The 15,133-nt window shown below is 43.6% G+C and overlaps 1 protein-coding gene across 2 annotated transcripts in view; it reads left to right on the forward strand.

Moving 5' to 3' along the window:
• Positions 1–15,133, forward strand: part of LOC115103122 (atrial natriuretic peptide receptor 1-like) — a 64,848-nt gene that overhangs the window by 44,233 nt on the left and 5,482 nt on the right. For both annotated transcript variants that reach the window (XM_029623782.2, XM_065009042.1), the window contains 10 exons: positions 7,155–7,249; positions 9,244–9,379; positions 9,578–9,662; positions 9,821–9,941; positions 10,045–10,119; positions 10,289–10,366; positions 10,502–10,606; positions 10,764–10,835; positions 11,073–11,232; positions 11,396–11,551. In XM_029623782.2, coding sequence (XP_029479642.1) covers positions 7,155–7,249; positions 9,244–9,379; positions 9,578–9,662; positions 9,821–9,941; positions 10,045–10,119; positions 10,289–10,366; positions 10,502–10,606; positions 10,764–10,835; positions 11,073–11,232; positions 11,396–11,551 — 1,083 coding nt within the window. The remainder of the gene's footprint in view (positions 1–7,154; positions 7,250–9,243; positions 9,380–9,577; positions 9,663–9,820; positions 9,942–10,044; positions 10,120–10,288; positions 10,367–10,501; positions 10,607–10,763; positions 10,836–11,072; positions 11,233–11,395; positions 11,552–15,133) is intronic.

Below are 15,133 nucleotides of genomic sequence, written 5' to 3' on the forward strand. Positions count from 1 at the left end.
CCTCTGTTTATTGGGACTTGAGGGGAATTTGAAGGGTTGGGCTGTTGAGCTGACGTTTGTTTGGTTTGTCACAGAGTCAAGCGGTTACAGAGTCAGATTATGTGTGAGGTCACAGGAGACAGTGAAAGGCGCTTGACAACAAGTCAAAGGTAACGGCAAGAACAAATACGTTGAATCATTGGAACAGTACACATACTTGAGGAGGTGACATAAGTCATCAGGGACATCTCATCAGGTAAGTACCTAGGTTGTTTGCTCTGCACTCCTTTTCCTTCCCTCTTTCACCCTGCTTTCCCATTTCCCTTTTATTCCCTCCATCTGTCCTCCATTATTGCCTGCCTGCTCCCTCTTTTTCCTTTAATCTCCTTGGCTGACCCCTCTTTACAAATGCCTTCCTTCTCCCCTCAATCACTATGAGTTGGACCAGAGCACACAAACAACAGAGATGAACACTTCAGACAGACAGTGGGAGGGCAGAGCGGGCAGCAGCCAGAACAGGTGGAGTCTCCTCACACTGATTCTGTTAGCCCATCCAAACATAGGCATTGAAAGGCTGAGGGGTTTGTTTGGTTGCATGCGAGGACAATGCTTCTTTTATTATTTTTGCCCACACCAGTGCATACTGTAACGTAAGCTGTTTGGTAGCTTTAGTTCATTGTTATGCTTCCGATTCAGTGCTTTTTAGTTATATTCTGTGTTATATTTTGTTCGAAAGTGAAGACAGCTTTAAGTTGGTCTAGTGAAATACAAACCTTTCATCTGAAACTTGACTTCAGCAGTTAAACTACAGTATATGAGTAATTGTACGTTGTAAACTTGTGAAAATGTGTGAAAATAATATTACAGTGTCAGAGGTGGATGTCCTGCTGCGTATGCCAGCTTGTTAATGCCAGTCTCCCTTTCTTTTCTATCAGTCGCTGTCCTTACTCATAGTTATTCCTTCACACCTTCTTCGTCTCATTATTTCCTGGTCTAGCGCTCCTCTCCTCTGCTCTCAATCCTCTCCTCTGTGAACAGTTCTCTAATTCCATCCCACGGGATCTTCCTTCCTCTTTTTCCTTCCTCCTCCACCAATCTGTCCATATTTTCACTGTCTTATCAAGGTGTTCCTCCTCACTTCACTGCTCTGTCAATCTCTTGTCATATTTTTACTGTCTCAACGTGTCTTATCCTCCTGAACAAACTCTTATTTTACCCTCTTCTCCTACATGACCTCTCTGTCTCATCTAAACTCTCTGTCCTTTGCCATGGAAAGATCTAATTTCTCTTTTGGCTGTCATGTTGCAAAAAATCCCCCTGGAAAAAAAAGAGGAAATCCCTAAAATAGGATAGTAATCTAATCAGGCGAAACCAGAGCTCCCGTGGCCGTGTCACTCTTTCCATCTGTCTCCACCTCCTTCTCTTTTCCCTTTCTCTACCCACCATCCATCACTCATTGTCCTTTTTCTCTGCCTCTGTCTTCTGTGCAGTGGCCCTGGTCACTTAGGCAGCTGGTATTTCCAACGGTAGGTCTGGCCTGGGTCGAGCTGATAATGAGCTGTGTGAATCTGAAGCCTTGTCATCTGAGCCACAGTGGAGCACAGGGCTGGAGTGTAGAGTGCACTGTAGAAAGGAGACAGGCAGACAGGTGGCCAAAGGGGGGTAGGAACAGAGAGAAAGAATGAAGCACTCTTGTGCTTGTGCCCTTTTGTTAATCATATGTACTAAAACTCTACAGCTACATGGTACATGGTAGGCCCCCATTGTCCCAGAAATCTTTGGTAACTGGAGAACCTTGTCAATGCTATTAGTGGGCAATGGAGTGCCTGTAAAAAGGATTGACAGAGACCCTACAGATCTTAGTCTAATAGCATTTAGTGTTAGAGACCCTTTCATGTCATTCATAACTGGAGGTCTTGCTCTCTATTTCTCTCTCTCTTTCTTTCTCTCCCTCCCTTACTCCCTATCTCTCCATCAGAGGCTAAGGAGAAAATCACATAAGTCTAGATGAATAATGAATACTATACATTATTCATAAGTAAGTACTAGAATAGTACATTCTTTCCATCCTTAATTACCTATATATTTGATGAAACAACTATGTTTATTTGATGACTGTTGTTGACTGATATGATAAGGTTCAAATTAAACACATTGATTGCTGTAGATTTTTGGACATGACAACAGGTGTGTGCCATCCTTAGTTAGTTAGGCAGGGGCTGTTATGTATGCAGAACACACTTTGATCCAGGGACATAAGCCGCAGGTGGTTTTCAGACTATTTCACGGCTGCCTGGGTAGAAGAATGCCTTAGATATTTCTCACAGTAAATGCAATTATTTCAAGGAGAGGTGCTTGTTAAAAGGCGTTAAAAGTATTCCAAAAGATACTTCTAATTAACCAATACATTCTTCGACAAACGTAATCACATTCTTCTCCAATGCAAGGCCAAAATTCCAAGCCTGTGTTTTCAGACATCAGACGACTAAGTAGAGTGAACAAAAAACAGCCTGCAAGTTAACCTCCTGGTCTAGCTGATGTAGAGCTGCAATATCATATCACACTACAGTGAGTGTACAATAAGGTCAATATTTGCATATACTGTATGTGACAGGAGTGCTCCCACTTCACGTTTAGCAGCAGTGATAATAATTACACAATATATCACCTATTCCCATGTGTTCACTCTTTAGATAAGAACATAGGCTGTTTATGTGGCTCTATTGGAGCTCTATCAGCAGCTGCTGTCATGGCTTCACAGCAGCTAGGGATTGTAATCACCTGGTTGGCACCATACATATCCATAAACTACGCTGTGACTCAGTGGAAAATCAAATGGTGCCATGACACTTCCACTGTGCACTTTGCACTGTGCACTTTGTTAACGGTTATTGTTATTCATAAGAGTGTGCTGTGCTTTCCCCAGATTTAAAGTCAAAGTACTTTCCAGTACTTTTTGCCCTGAATCAGAGGAGTGTTTGATTGTAGGTTTCATGAATGTCTAGGGGCGCACTGCGACAACCTGCATTGTGTTGCTAGTCTTCCATCCGTGTGCCCTTTTCAAATGCCTTGACAGTTGCCTTGTGCATTTATTGGCTAGAACCCTAAAAAACACAACATGCCACTAATGTGGACTCACCTCTGGCTTTTTCATGGACATTTTCTTTCAGACACTTGACCTTTTTTTCTACCTTGTCAAGATGTTTCTGGAATCTTTGTTTGACTGCAAGATCTTCTTGTTATACCTCAACAAAAAGAGGACCAGACGAAAGTGATGTGCGTTGTGCAGTCTTGGATGGAAGGAGTTGACACCTGATTTAGGAATAGGCTTTTCACCAGGTTAGCCGTCAGTACGGAACGGGTCATGCAATGTTCTTTCAATCAGATGTTAACTTCCTCCATCAGGGACACACTGCTGTGCAAATCAAACATACTTGGAAAGGCGCAGTGGGGAAACCGATTCCCGTTTTTAGTTTAGGTAATTACAAGGATTTGAACAGTGAGGGGAATAAGATGAGACATACAGGTGTTTTACTGTTGTTGATGATATATGAATTTCCATAGGGTACAAAGATGGATACAGTACATGAAGGGAGGCAGCCAGTATAGACCGTATACATAGAGAGAGGGAGGGTGTCAAGATGGAAGGATCAGGTTACAGCTGCTTTTCTCTCTAGCTTCTGTTCCATTAACTAATGGGCCTGGATGGGTGAGAGAGATTCAGACATTTTAGGAGGACAGTGGAAGATGTATAGAATTTGCTTCTTCATTATTGAAAACAGCATGTTTTGACAATACAGTCTTCATCTGATATACTGTACTTCCAATACGCATCACTCATGAAGTTACATCAATACAGTCCATTTACCAAACTAACACACTAGCTGTCAAGCTACTGAGCTGTACTGTAGCTCACAATGTGCCACTCTTCTCCACATGCTCTGAATGCCTGCTCTGATTGCTCTGTTCTTTGCAGCACTACCAGACTAATACAGCTCTGGTGGACTGAGCATCCATCACTGCAGCCCACTGAATTCAGCACCCCCCAACATTTCCATTCAAGGATAAATAATTATTAAATACTTATTAATAAAGAGTAAGACTATCAGGTATCAAGGTAAGACCCAGATGCAGACCGTGTTGAAGTGACAATGTTTATTACAGCAACAGGGGCAAAGGTACAGGACGGAAGGCAGGCTCAGGGTCAGGGGCAGGGTGAGTGGTCAGGCGAGTGGGTACAGGGTCAGGACAGACAAGGGTCAAAAACAAGGGGGATGAGAAAAGAGAGACTGGGGAAAAGCAGGAGCTGACACAAAACACTGGTTGGCTTGACAAACAGAGAACACAGGTATAACTACACAGGGGATAATGGGGAAGATGGGCTGCACCTGGAGGGGGTAGAGACAATTACAAAGACAGGTGAAACAGATCAGGGTGTGACAGTACCTTCCCCCGGGGCGCCACCTGGCATCCTACCTGGGCGCATACCTGGTTGACCGGGGTGCCGGCGGTGGAAGTCGGTGATGAGGGATGGGTCCAGGATGTCTCTAGCGGGGACCCAGCACCTCTCCTCCAGGGCAAAACCTTCCCAGTCAACCAGGTACTGGAAACCCCTGCCCTGTGGTCGAACCCTGAGGAGGCGTCTCACCGTGTACACCGAATGGCCAGCGATGACACGGGGGGGAGGGGTGGGCCTGGAAATAGAAGACAAAGGGCTGTGAGACACAGGCTTAATTCTAGACACATGGAATGTAGGATGAATACGAAGGGTACGGGGCAACAGAAGGTGGACAGCAGAGGGGCTAATGATCTTGGAGATGGGGAAAGGGCCGATAAACTGATGGAGATCTGCTTGTCATCGATACCTGAAGGTGGTCATGAGGAGGGCCGACCGGGCTCTCCTCCAGGTACGACGACAGCGGTGGACAAACATCTGGGCAGAAGGTATGCCAACCTCCTCTTCCTGCTCAGGGAAGAGCGGGGGCTGATACCCCAGGGAACACTCAAAGGGAGATAGGCCCATGGCAGAGCAGGGAAGGTGTTGTGGGCGTATTCAACCCACACAAGCTGCTGGCTCCAGGTGGTGGGGTTGGCGGAGACCAGGCAGCACGGGGTAGTTTTGAGGTCCTCGTTGGCCGCTCTGACTGGCTGTTGGACTGGGGGTGGAACCCGGAGGACAGGTTGGCCGACGACCCAATGAGGGTGCAGAACACCTTCCAGGACTGGGACGAGAACTGAGGACCCCGGTCGGAGACCATGTCCACAGGCAGTCCATGGATCCAGAAGACATGCTGCACCATGAGCTGGGCCGTCTCTTTGGCAGAGGGTAGTTTGAGGAGAGGAACGAAGTGGGCGGCTTTGGAAAACCGAATCACCACGGTCAGGATGGCCAGGGACATGTGAGACCAGGGATGGTGGGGGACAGGCAGAGGTTGGAGGAGACCAGCCGGAGCTTGCCGAGGAGTCTTGTTCTGTGCAAGCGGCGACGAATGCGGTCACGTCAGGAACCATAGTAGGCCACTAAAAGTGCTGTCGCACAAAAGCCAGGGTCCGACGGGCGCCCTCTCGTATCCGCACCAGGTGGTAGGCGTTCTGTAAATCCAGCTTGGAAAACACAGTGGCCCATTGGAGCGGCTCGAAGGCCGAGGAGATGAGTGGTAGCGGGTCACGGTTCTTAACCGTAATGTCCCCGGTAGTCAATACGCGGGTGCAGGATCTTGTCCTTTTTCTCCACAAAGAAGAACCCTGCACGGGTGGGAGAGGAAGAGGGACGGATAAATCCAGCAGCTAGGGAGTCTCCAATGTAGGTATCCATAGCCTTGGTCTCCGGTCCCGACAGAGAGTACAGATGTCCCCAGCACGGCGTGGTGCAGTCGTAGGGTCGGTGCGGCGGAAGCTACATGGTCCTAGCCTTGCTGAACACCTTCGCGGACATCCTGGAACTCCGTGGGAATGGCGGAGAGGTCCGGGGTACCTTCCGAGACCCCGTGAAGACGTCCCGGGGCAGATTGTGGTGACTTTAGGCAATGGGCGTGGCAGAACGTGCTCCAGCCCATGATGGCACCAGTAGACTAGTTAATGAGGGTATTGTGTCGTTGGAGCCGGGAGAGGTCGGTGATTCAGAAGCAAGCCAGCAGTGGGATGTAGGGTGGTAGGCTGCTTTCAGTGTGTGACAAAGACACCAGTACGAGGTTTGTGAGGCTAAGAAAAATGGATGGATGAATGGATGTATGGATGCATACTTGGAGAGACAGAGGGATGGTTAAAGGCCACTTTTTTTTATTGTAAATGTGTCTCCATTATTTTATATACTTCCCATACCTAGTTTGCCTTAACATAGACAGACCATCCAGGGACCATCCCCCAAAGAAGTGCTACTCCCAATTCCTGGAAGTCGTGATGACGTCACCCACATAGCACCCACATGACTCATTGGTCGATGTTAATTGTATAATGTTCTATTAAATAGGTACTAAATCATGACTCCACTCCCCTTACTTCCACACCTTAACCTGTCCCAGACAACCAAACACCATGCATCCCCCCATGCAGATGCTGGCCAAAAGTCATTTTCCCAGAACAACCAGAAGGTTAATCATTCTCTAACCACTGCACGTCTGTGTGTGTGAGTAGGGAAATAACGTCTGTGGGAAAGTGTGTGTTCTTGAGTATATGCGTTTGTGCATGCGTGCATGCTACCCTATCTTCTGCATGTCCCTCTAGCCGATAATCCGTCCCATATCATAGCACATCTCTCATACTTTTGGGTGTGCCTGGGGTGTACCAACTTATACTGTTTGTGTTTGCATCTGTGTATCTCCAACACAATCATTTGAAGTGAAATTGTTGTCATGACCAATGTTTGTTTTGATAGTTATGGCTGTTAATTTTTTAGGTTTGACATGTTGTTATGGGTGTTGTAACTTGCTCAATGGCTGAGATTCTTTTCAGATGTCAGCTAATAGGGACAACCTCAAATGTAAATCTGCTCTCGTTTCGTAATGACAGTAATAATTTGTAGTAATTACTGTTACCCGCTGAGCGCTTTGATGATTATTTTCATCCCTGGACTGGATATTAGTGTAAGATAACATTAATTTGCTCCCTTTAAATATTGTCCGACTCCTCTACCTCCCCTCCCTTTGGCTCCTCTCTCCTTCTGGTCCTGTCAACAGGTGTAACAGGCCTGGTGCAGATAGATGAAAATGGGGACAGAGAGACAGACTTCGCTTTCTGGGACATGACTGACACCAACACCAGTGTTTTCCAGGTACTGAATACACACACACATCTCTCTTTTGCTCTTGCTCTCTCTCTCTCTCTCGCTCTCTCTCTCGCGCTCTCTCTCTCTCTCTCTCTCTCTCTCTCTCTCTGTCTCTCATACACTAAGGCTCCTCATCTCTTTCATTCTGCCAGTGCTCATAAAGCTGCCTGCCTGTGTACACAGTCTCTGTGTGTTTTGGAGATTGGAGAATAAAACTAGATGTTCTCCAGAGGCATTAACATGTTGAAGAAAAGAGCTCTACAGTTCATAGAAAGACCTCCATGTCTCCATTAACACTACAATATACCATCTGCTCAGGGTGAGGGTAAATGGGGCAACAACTATATATAGCTATAGCATACAGTATTACAGTTTTTCTCAATTGCAAAAAGACTAAAACCCATTGGCTGAACAAAGTTCTCAGTTGCCTGGACTCATTTAGCTAATTATGCAGTCTGTTGTCAATACCTTAAACCATTTCACATTGTAAAACACAATTTGCAGATCTCACTTAGACTTTTCAGCAAAACTCTAAACACATTCTCATTCTCAAAACACATTCTGCACTCTAATGCACATGTCATCCATACTGGTAAACACAAGTGGCAACAATCAAATACAAATAGAGAACATATGTCATTGATTGAACACAACCACTCAAAATTGATTTAACCTGTTTCAAATGATGCGACACAACCAATATAAGCCAGTTCAGAGAACAAACAGGTTGTTGAAGGTGGGAAGGAGAAAGTCTGAGAATGGATACTGTAGGACAGTGCATTGTAGGCTGTATACTGTACAATGGACAAATTGTATGGCCCCGAATATTGTGCTTTCCATTTATTAACAGTACTGACTGCTCAATAGATTTTGACTGGTTGCAGGTTCATATCAACAAAGAACAAGAATTACAGTATCACAGAGACAAAGGACAGGTTTGTGAGATGCAGGGTACAAGATGCAGGGTACAGTACTGTAAAAATAGGGGTACAAGGAGAAGGAAGAACAGAAAACAAAATTGCAAAGAGCAAAGCAGAGTAGTAATTTCTGATCAATTTTGAGCTATAGAACATGTTTTCGTTCATCAAAAGACAATGACGGAAAAATATGAATATTATTTTAGATTAAAAATGTACTTCTCCCTGAGAATTGTATGTTTTGAACAATGTGTTTTCTATTTTTCGGTGTATTGTTTACTGACTGCTTGAGAGTGTATATAATTTTGATCACTTTGTTTATGATTTGAGAGCAGTGTTTGATTTTGAACACAGGTAAAACTGTTTTGAGGCGAATGTTTCATTTTGCAAGAGGAGTCAGAGGTTACGTAAATAGTGCTTTAAGATGAGGTTTTGTGTTTAATGTTTTCAGGAAATGGAGCAAGGTTTCAGAAATTGTGTTTTAGCAATTGAGAAAAACTGTAACAAACCGTATTTCAGCATACATATGATAATTTAATATGTCATTTCATCCACCCAGTGCCAATGTGTTTGTCTTATGTAATGACAGAATGACAAATATTAATTGGTGGCAAGCCACTGAGGTTAATGACCAACTGATCCAGCGAGATCAAGAGTATGTACATGTGTGGATGGGCGAGAACGTACATGCGTGTGTGTTTATGTATATGTGCGTGTGTGATCAGGGAAAGAGAGTGGATGTTTTTCACCTAGTGTGGGGGGGTGAGTGTCAAGTCTCTGGGCTGATTAGTGGCTCATTGAAAGTCGTCTCCCATTATCACCCTATGCTAATGCATTGCATTGAGAATAATGTGTCAATCTTGCCAGCCTGCCATATCACTGTCTAAGAGGACCACAACGGAAATAAGCCTTCTGGCTTTATTCTGTTATTATCCTCTAAAATGTTTATTAAGGAATGTTGTCTTCGACTGGAACAGCCTACTGCTTTAAATGATATATTAAAACAAATCAATCAATGTGTGGTATGTTATTTGTCATTATTTAATATTTAACATTAGAAAGTTATACCGTGTTCCTTGCCAGATTGTGTCAGTGTACAACGGCTCTCAGAAGAAGCTGAGGGCCTTGCCTGGGATGGACATCCAGTGGCCAGGGGGCGCTGCTCCTTTAGATGTGCCCGTCTGTGGCTTTAAGAACGACAACCCAGCCTGCCTCGCACGTCAGTGGACTCCGTCTGTCTCTCACTCACTTTTGTATATACCCCCCATAAAATGTCTATGTTTGCATGATGTAGCAGAATTTATACTAGTCATAATCAGTCAAAATAGCTTACGATGACTGACATTACACTGTCATGCAGTGGCTGTATTGAAGGAAAACAGTACCATAAAAATGTTTCTCCTGTCTCTTTTTCCAGGAACCATCACAATCCACCAGATGGTAACAATTGTGGTGTTCTTCATCATTATCATCATCCTCACCATTACTGTCTTCATATACAGGTGAGTGTAGACAGGCCAGTTCAATCAGCAAGTATGCAGAAGGCCTAGAATCTACGGGAAGAGTTTTATGTCATTACGTTTATAGCATTGTTCACATATCTAAAAGAGCAATCTATCATCTCTCTGTCTTTCACACACACACACACACACACACACAGGAAGCTCAAGCTTGAAAATGAACTGGTGGCTCAGCTGTGGAGAGTCTCCTGGGAGGATATTCAGATGAGCAACATGGAGAAAGTGCTGCGAAGCGCAGGCAGCAAGCTCACTCTGTCCCTGGTGAGTCCACACTCATACACACGCTTGCAACAACACACACATTTCGCAATACACACAGTCTTGCACAAAACTGACCCCATCCCACCTTTCGCTTTATTTACAGAGAGGCTCCAACTACGGCTCCCTATTAACAGGAGATGGAAACTTTCAGGTGTTTGCCAAGACAGGCTATTACAAGGTAAGTAGGGTGTGCGTGTGTGCGTGTGTGTGTGTGTGTGTGTGTGTGTGTGTGTGTGTGTGTGTGTGTATGCATGCGTGTGTGTGTATGCGTGTGTGTGTGTGTGCGTGAAATAGTAACCTTTTAATGTCAAATGAATTGAATGCATAATGTTTTCTCTGTCTTTCAGGCGAACATTGTGGCCATCAAATACATCAACAGAAAACGCATTGAGCTCACCAGAAATGTGCTGTTTGAACTGAAACATGTGAGTCTTCATGAGGTTGTAGTGTGACGTGTGTATACTCCAGAATGCATATGTGCATCAGAGAATAGCGCTGTCCCTAAATGTCACATGGTGTCCTCCTTTCCTTCCCTCCCTTTCCTTTCCTTCCCTCCCCAGATGCGTGATATTCAGAATGAGCACCTGACCCGCTTCATCGGAGCCTGTATCGACCCCCCCAACATCTGCATCATCACAGAGTACTGTCCTCGGGGTAGCTTACAGGTAGCCACCCCTCACCACAACTCCACTATAAGATGGTCCACTGACCCAATTCAAGTCTTTAGGAAACATTTGTCTTGTCTAAATGCTGTGTGTGTGTGTGTGTGTGTGTGTGCGTGCGTGCGTGCGTGCGTGCGCGCGGTCGTGCTTCATCCTTCAGGACATCATGGAAAATGAGAGCATCACACTGGACTGGATGTTCAGATACTCGTTAATTAATGACATTGTAAAGGTAACCACTGCTCTACACACTCTCCTGCTTATCTTTCCATGTGTCAACTTCAATTGACTTGAGAAAACACATTTGCATCATTCAGCAAGTGAACGTCCATATGCTTTGCCAAACATTTTTAGACTAAAGCTCAATATGAATAACTAATTTATCTCTAATCTCTCTATTTGACTATCTCTCTCTTCTCTTTCTATATTTTAACCCTTATCCCTACCTCCCTCCCCTTCTCCTATCCAGGGCATGGCTTTCCTCCACAACAGTGTCATCGTCTCCCACGGCAACCTGAAGTCATCCAACTGCGTGGTGGATAACCGCTTTGTGTTGAAGATCACCGACTACGGCCTGTCCAGCTTCCACACCGAGAGCAACACAGATGACGCCCATGCTTACTATGCCCGTGAGTCACCTGGCTCTGCAGGACATTTCCCTTTAGACACAGATTTAGGATTAGCTTACCCTGATCAAATCCTTAAGAGGGTGAAATACTAAACTGACCTTAGATCAGTGTCTGTAGGCAAATTAATTATACTTTTAGTCAATTTGTCCATCTATGTTTGTAGGGAAACTGTGGATGGCCCCAGAGCTGCTGAGGTTGGAGAGTCCCCCTCTATGTGGCACCCAGAAGGGGGACGTCTACAGCTTTGGCATCATTCTCCAGGAGGTGGCGCTACGCCACGGAGCCTTCTATCTGGAGGGAGAGCCGCTCAGCCCCAAAGGTAACACACACATACACACTATCTTTCTTCGTGACAGACATTTGGGAATGATTTGATCCTATGTAGCAAAATTTGAAATTGTATTTTTTACATTGGATAAAAGTAGAGACTTTTATTAAATTATTAAATTGTTTATTAAAAAGTAGAGACTTTTATTAAATTATTAAATTGTATATAATACATTACAGTTGAGGAACAATGGGAAAGTAATTCTGCTTTGAAAGTTTATAAACTTGTAACCCCACTTTTGAGAAAAGGGCTCTTGAATGTTTTGGTACACCTATTAGAGAGCTCTTCTTTGTCTAAACCCATTCAGCATTGTTCACAACCTCTTAAACCTTAGCCCCACCCATCTCTTTAAGGATTCACATGTGAGTCCATGTGCTAAACAGCAACTAACTAAGTAAGAGCACAGCAATAATCCCAACCCATACTACTAGCAATACAAACTGATTGTCATAACTAGGCACCATGCATGAATCTCCAGGTAGCTAAAGCTAACTAACTAGGTTCAATATTAGCTAGCTAGCTAACATTAGGTTATAACTAGCAATGCAGATAGATTTCTGAGATACAAATAATATTACAACACAGATCATACAGGTAACGTTAGCTAGTGAGCCAGCCAGCTAATGTTAGCTAGCTAGCTAACAGTACGCTCTAACGTAAAATGAAAATTACTTTCTGACTAAATTAGAAACGTATAATATCTGAAAATGTATCTAGCTAGACTTTCTTACCCGTATACATGGATGAAGCCTTCTCCCTCTGTCACCAATGCCATGGTTGCCCTTAGTTTGAAGATGTAATCCAGAGACAGGTGTTTTATACAACAGACTTCTGTGTTCTCTTTTCGACTCCCTCTGCATATTTACAATCAAACGCTAGAATTTTCTCCATCTCCTTAGCAATCATACTCTGCTACCACCGGGCATTCAACTTCTTCCATGACAACAACATTGTTGATCTCTGTTTCAGAAAACTCTACAATGTCTGGTTCAATTCAAATGTTTTTATCTATATCAGGGATCTCCTCTTCGTCTGATTAATTTTCAGAGTCACAGAGAGTCAGCATGGCACGATCGTCCCCCAGAAAGTGGAGAGCAGTAGCAACACCTCTACAGTTCTTCATGATATCTTTCAAAAAAGCTGTGGTAGAAAGGATTACCTACACATACTGAGCAGCTCATGTTATAGACAGAAGCAGGCTACATGGCAGACCAATCCGAACTCATCTCTCAGCATGTCCAGACCATCCATTACTATTAGCTGGAGGGTTCCTGTTTTTTCCCGTGGTTAAACAAACTAGGCTCGTAATTTATTCATATTTACAGATGGCATACAAGTTTGTTATTAAGGCACATGAAAGTTCATTGTTCCAGAGGGCATTTCTGCCAAAAACGCATTTTGATAAAAAAAAGTATAATGATAAAAAAGTATCCCGTAAAGTAGTGACGTGCGACATACTCCTAGTTTCCTGAAACGAGTCACATTTGTGCTCTCATACACTTTTGGTCATAAGCACACTTATTTGCACATAAACACATATGTATTATAAAAGAAAGAGATAATAGCATTGTGGCTGAGTAAATTATACCCCAGATTGTGTCCAAGATAAACAGTGTTTGTATGATTCTTCCATCAAAAGCATAACAAACAAACCTAACAAGCCTCCTTCCCGTCAAGTTTCTGTGGTCTTTGCTGACTGCATTATCGCAGAGGAGCGATAAGGCAATTAGAGCAACTCAAAACAAAAGCTGTTATTCTGCACATTGCACCTGCAAGTCTGTTTACTTAGGAAAAGCTTTGTAGAAAACACAAACCTATCAAAAACATATAACAGCTCCAGTGACTCAACAAAGCTACAGTATGTCGTTACATTTTACTCCATGTGAACTGTATTCTTTATATTTCAAGGTTCCTCTTTGACTCTACTCACAAAAAAACATGACATCAAATTCAACAAATGAAGTGTAGACCCCCAAATATTGACACAACCAAATGGTAATTTCAGAGCTACTGACTAATATGCCACAACGTTAAAATGGAGACATGGAACAGTTTTGCAATTGCAACCATTTGGCAACTTAAACTAGGGAAAGTTCATGAATTTGTCGAACACGCTCCTAAAAGTGACCGATTTTTTTCCCCCTTGTTTTCTTTTTTCTCACTCAGCCCCTCTTGCACCCACTTACCCTGAAGAGCCTACTCTAATGATATGGAGGACGAGAGCTACTGTACCTCTCTGCTTTGTACTAAGGACAAACACATAGTCACATGCTTTATATAACACACAAACATATTATAATTGTTTACCTTCCACTGTACTGTTTTCTGTGTCTCTGGCTTAGAGTAAAGCAACACAATTTTAATAAAACATCAGATTGTAAGTACATAGCTGCAAACAAGATATTTCCTTTTCATTTGAGCAGGGGTGTGTGACTCTTTAGAATATTTTTTATTATCAGTCAGGATTTCCGATTAAATTGTAGTTAGGACAGATTGTAGTTCCCAAAAAAGAAGAAGATTGGATTTCTTGCTATACGGATCAGCAATAACAGCCGCCGTTGTGCTCCAAGTCAAGTCTCCATCACAACGTGTTGAGGAGAAAACATTGCTGCACCCATGTCTGCCAACCACCACTGCTCAGTGAATTAGTTTTTTTACCTAAACCATAATTGCATGAAATTGTGCAAAATTGAAGAAGATTGAACATGATTGTGGTTGATTGCAAGAGTGGTGTACTGAGAGAGAAGCAAGTGTTTGTGTTTGCTCATCAGAGTGTAACACTTTGTACTGGGAGACAGCAGCTGTTGTGTGACAGAAAAACAATGAACTGAATTAGAACCAGAGCATGCCATCTAGGCTGCGTGTGAACGAGAGGATAAAATAATTTGGGAGGGAGAGATAATGGAAAGATTGTGAAAGCATAGATATGAACACAATGGAAAGGAAATTGGACTGGAATCTCTGAGAAGATGAAAGCAGAAGGAATGACACTAGATAGAAAATATTATACACTGCTCAAAAAAATAAAGGGAACACTAAAATAACACATCCTAGATCTGAATGAATGAAATATTCTTATTAAATACTTTTTTCTTTACATAGTTGAATGTGCTGACAACAAAATCACACAAAAACTATCAATGGAAATCAAATTTATCAACCCATGGAGGTCTGGATTTGGAGTCACACTCAAAATTAAAGTGGAAAACCACACTACAGGCTGATCCAACTTTGATGTAATGTCCTTAAAACAAGTCAAAATGAGGCTCAGTAGTGTGTGTGGCCTCCACGTGCCTGTATGACCTCCCTACAACGCCTGGGCATGCTCCTGATGAGGTGGCGGATGGTCTCCTGAGGGATCTCCTCCAAGACCTGGACTAAAGCATCCGCCAACTCCTGGACAGTCTGTGGTGCAACGTGACGTTGGTGGATGGAGCGAGACATGATGTCCCAGATGTGCTCAATTGGATTCATGTCTGGGGAACGGGCGGGCCAGTCCATAGCATCAATGCCTTCCTCTTGCAGGAACTGCTGACACACTCCAGCCACATGAGGTCTAGCATTGTCTTGCAT

The sequence above is a fragment of the Oncorhynchus nerka genome, linkage group LG3 (genome assembly GCF_034236695.1).
Source record: "Oncorhynchus nerka isolate Pitt River linkage group LG3, Oner_Uvic_2.0, whole genome shotgun sequence".
Lineage (NCBI taxonomy): Eukaryota > Metazoa > Chordata > Actinopteri > Salmoniformes > Salmonidae > Oncorhynchus > Oncorhynchus nerka.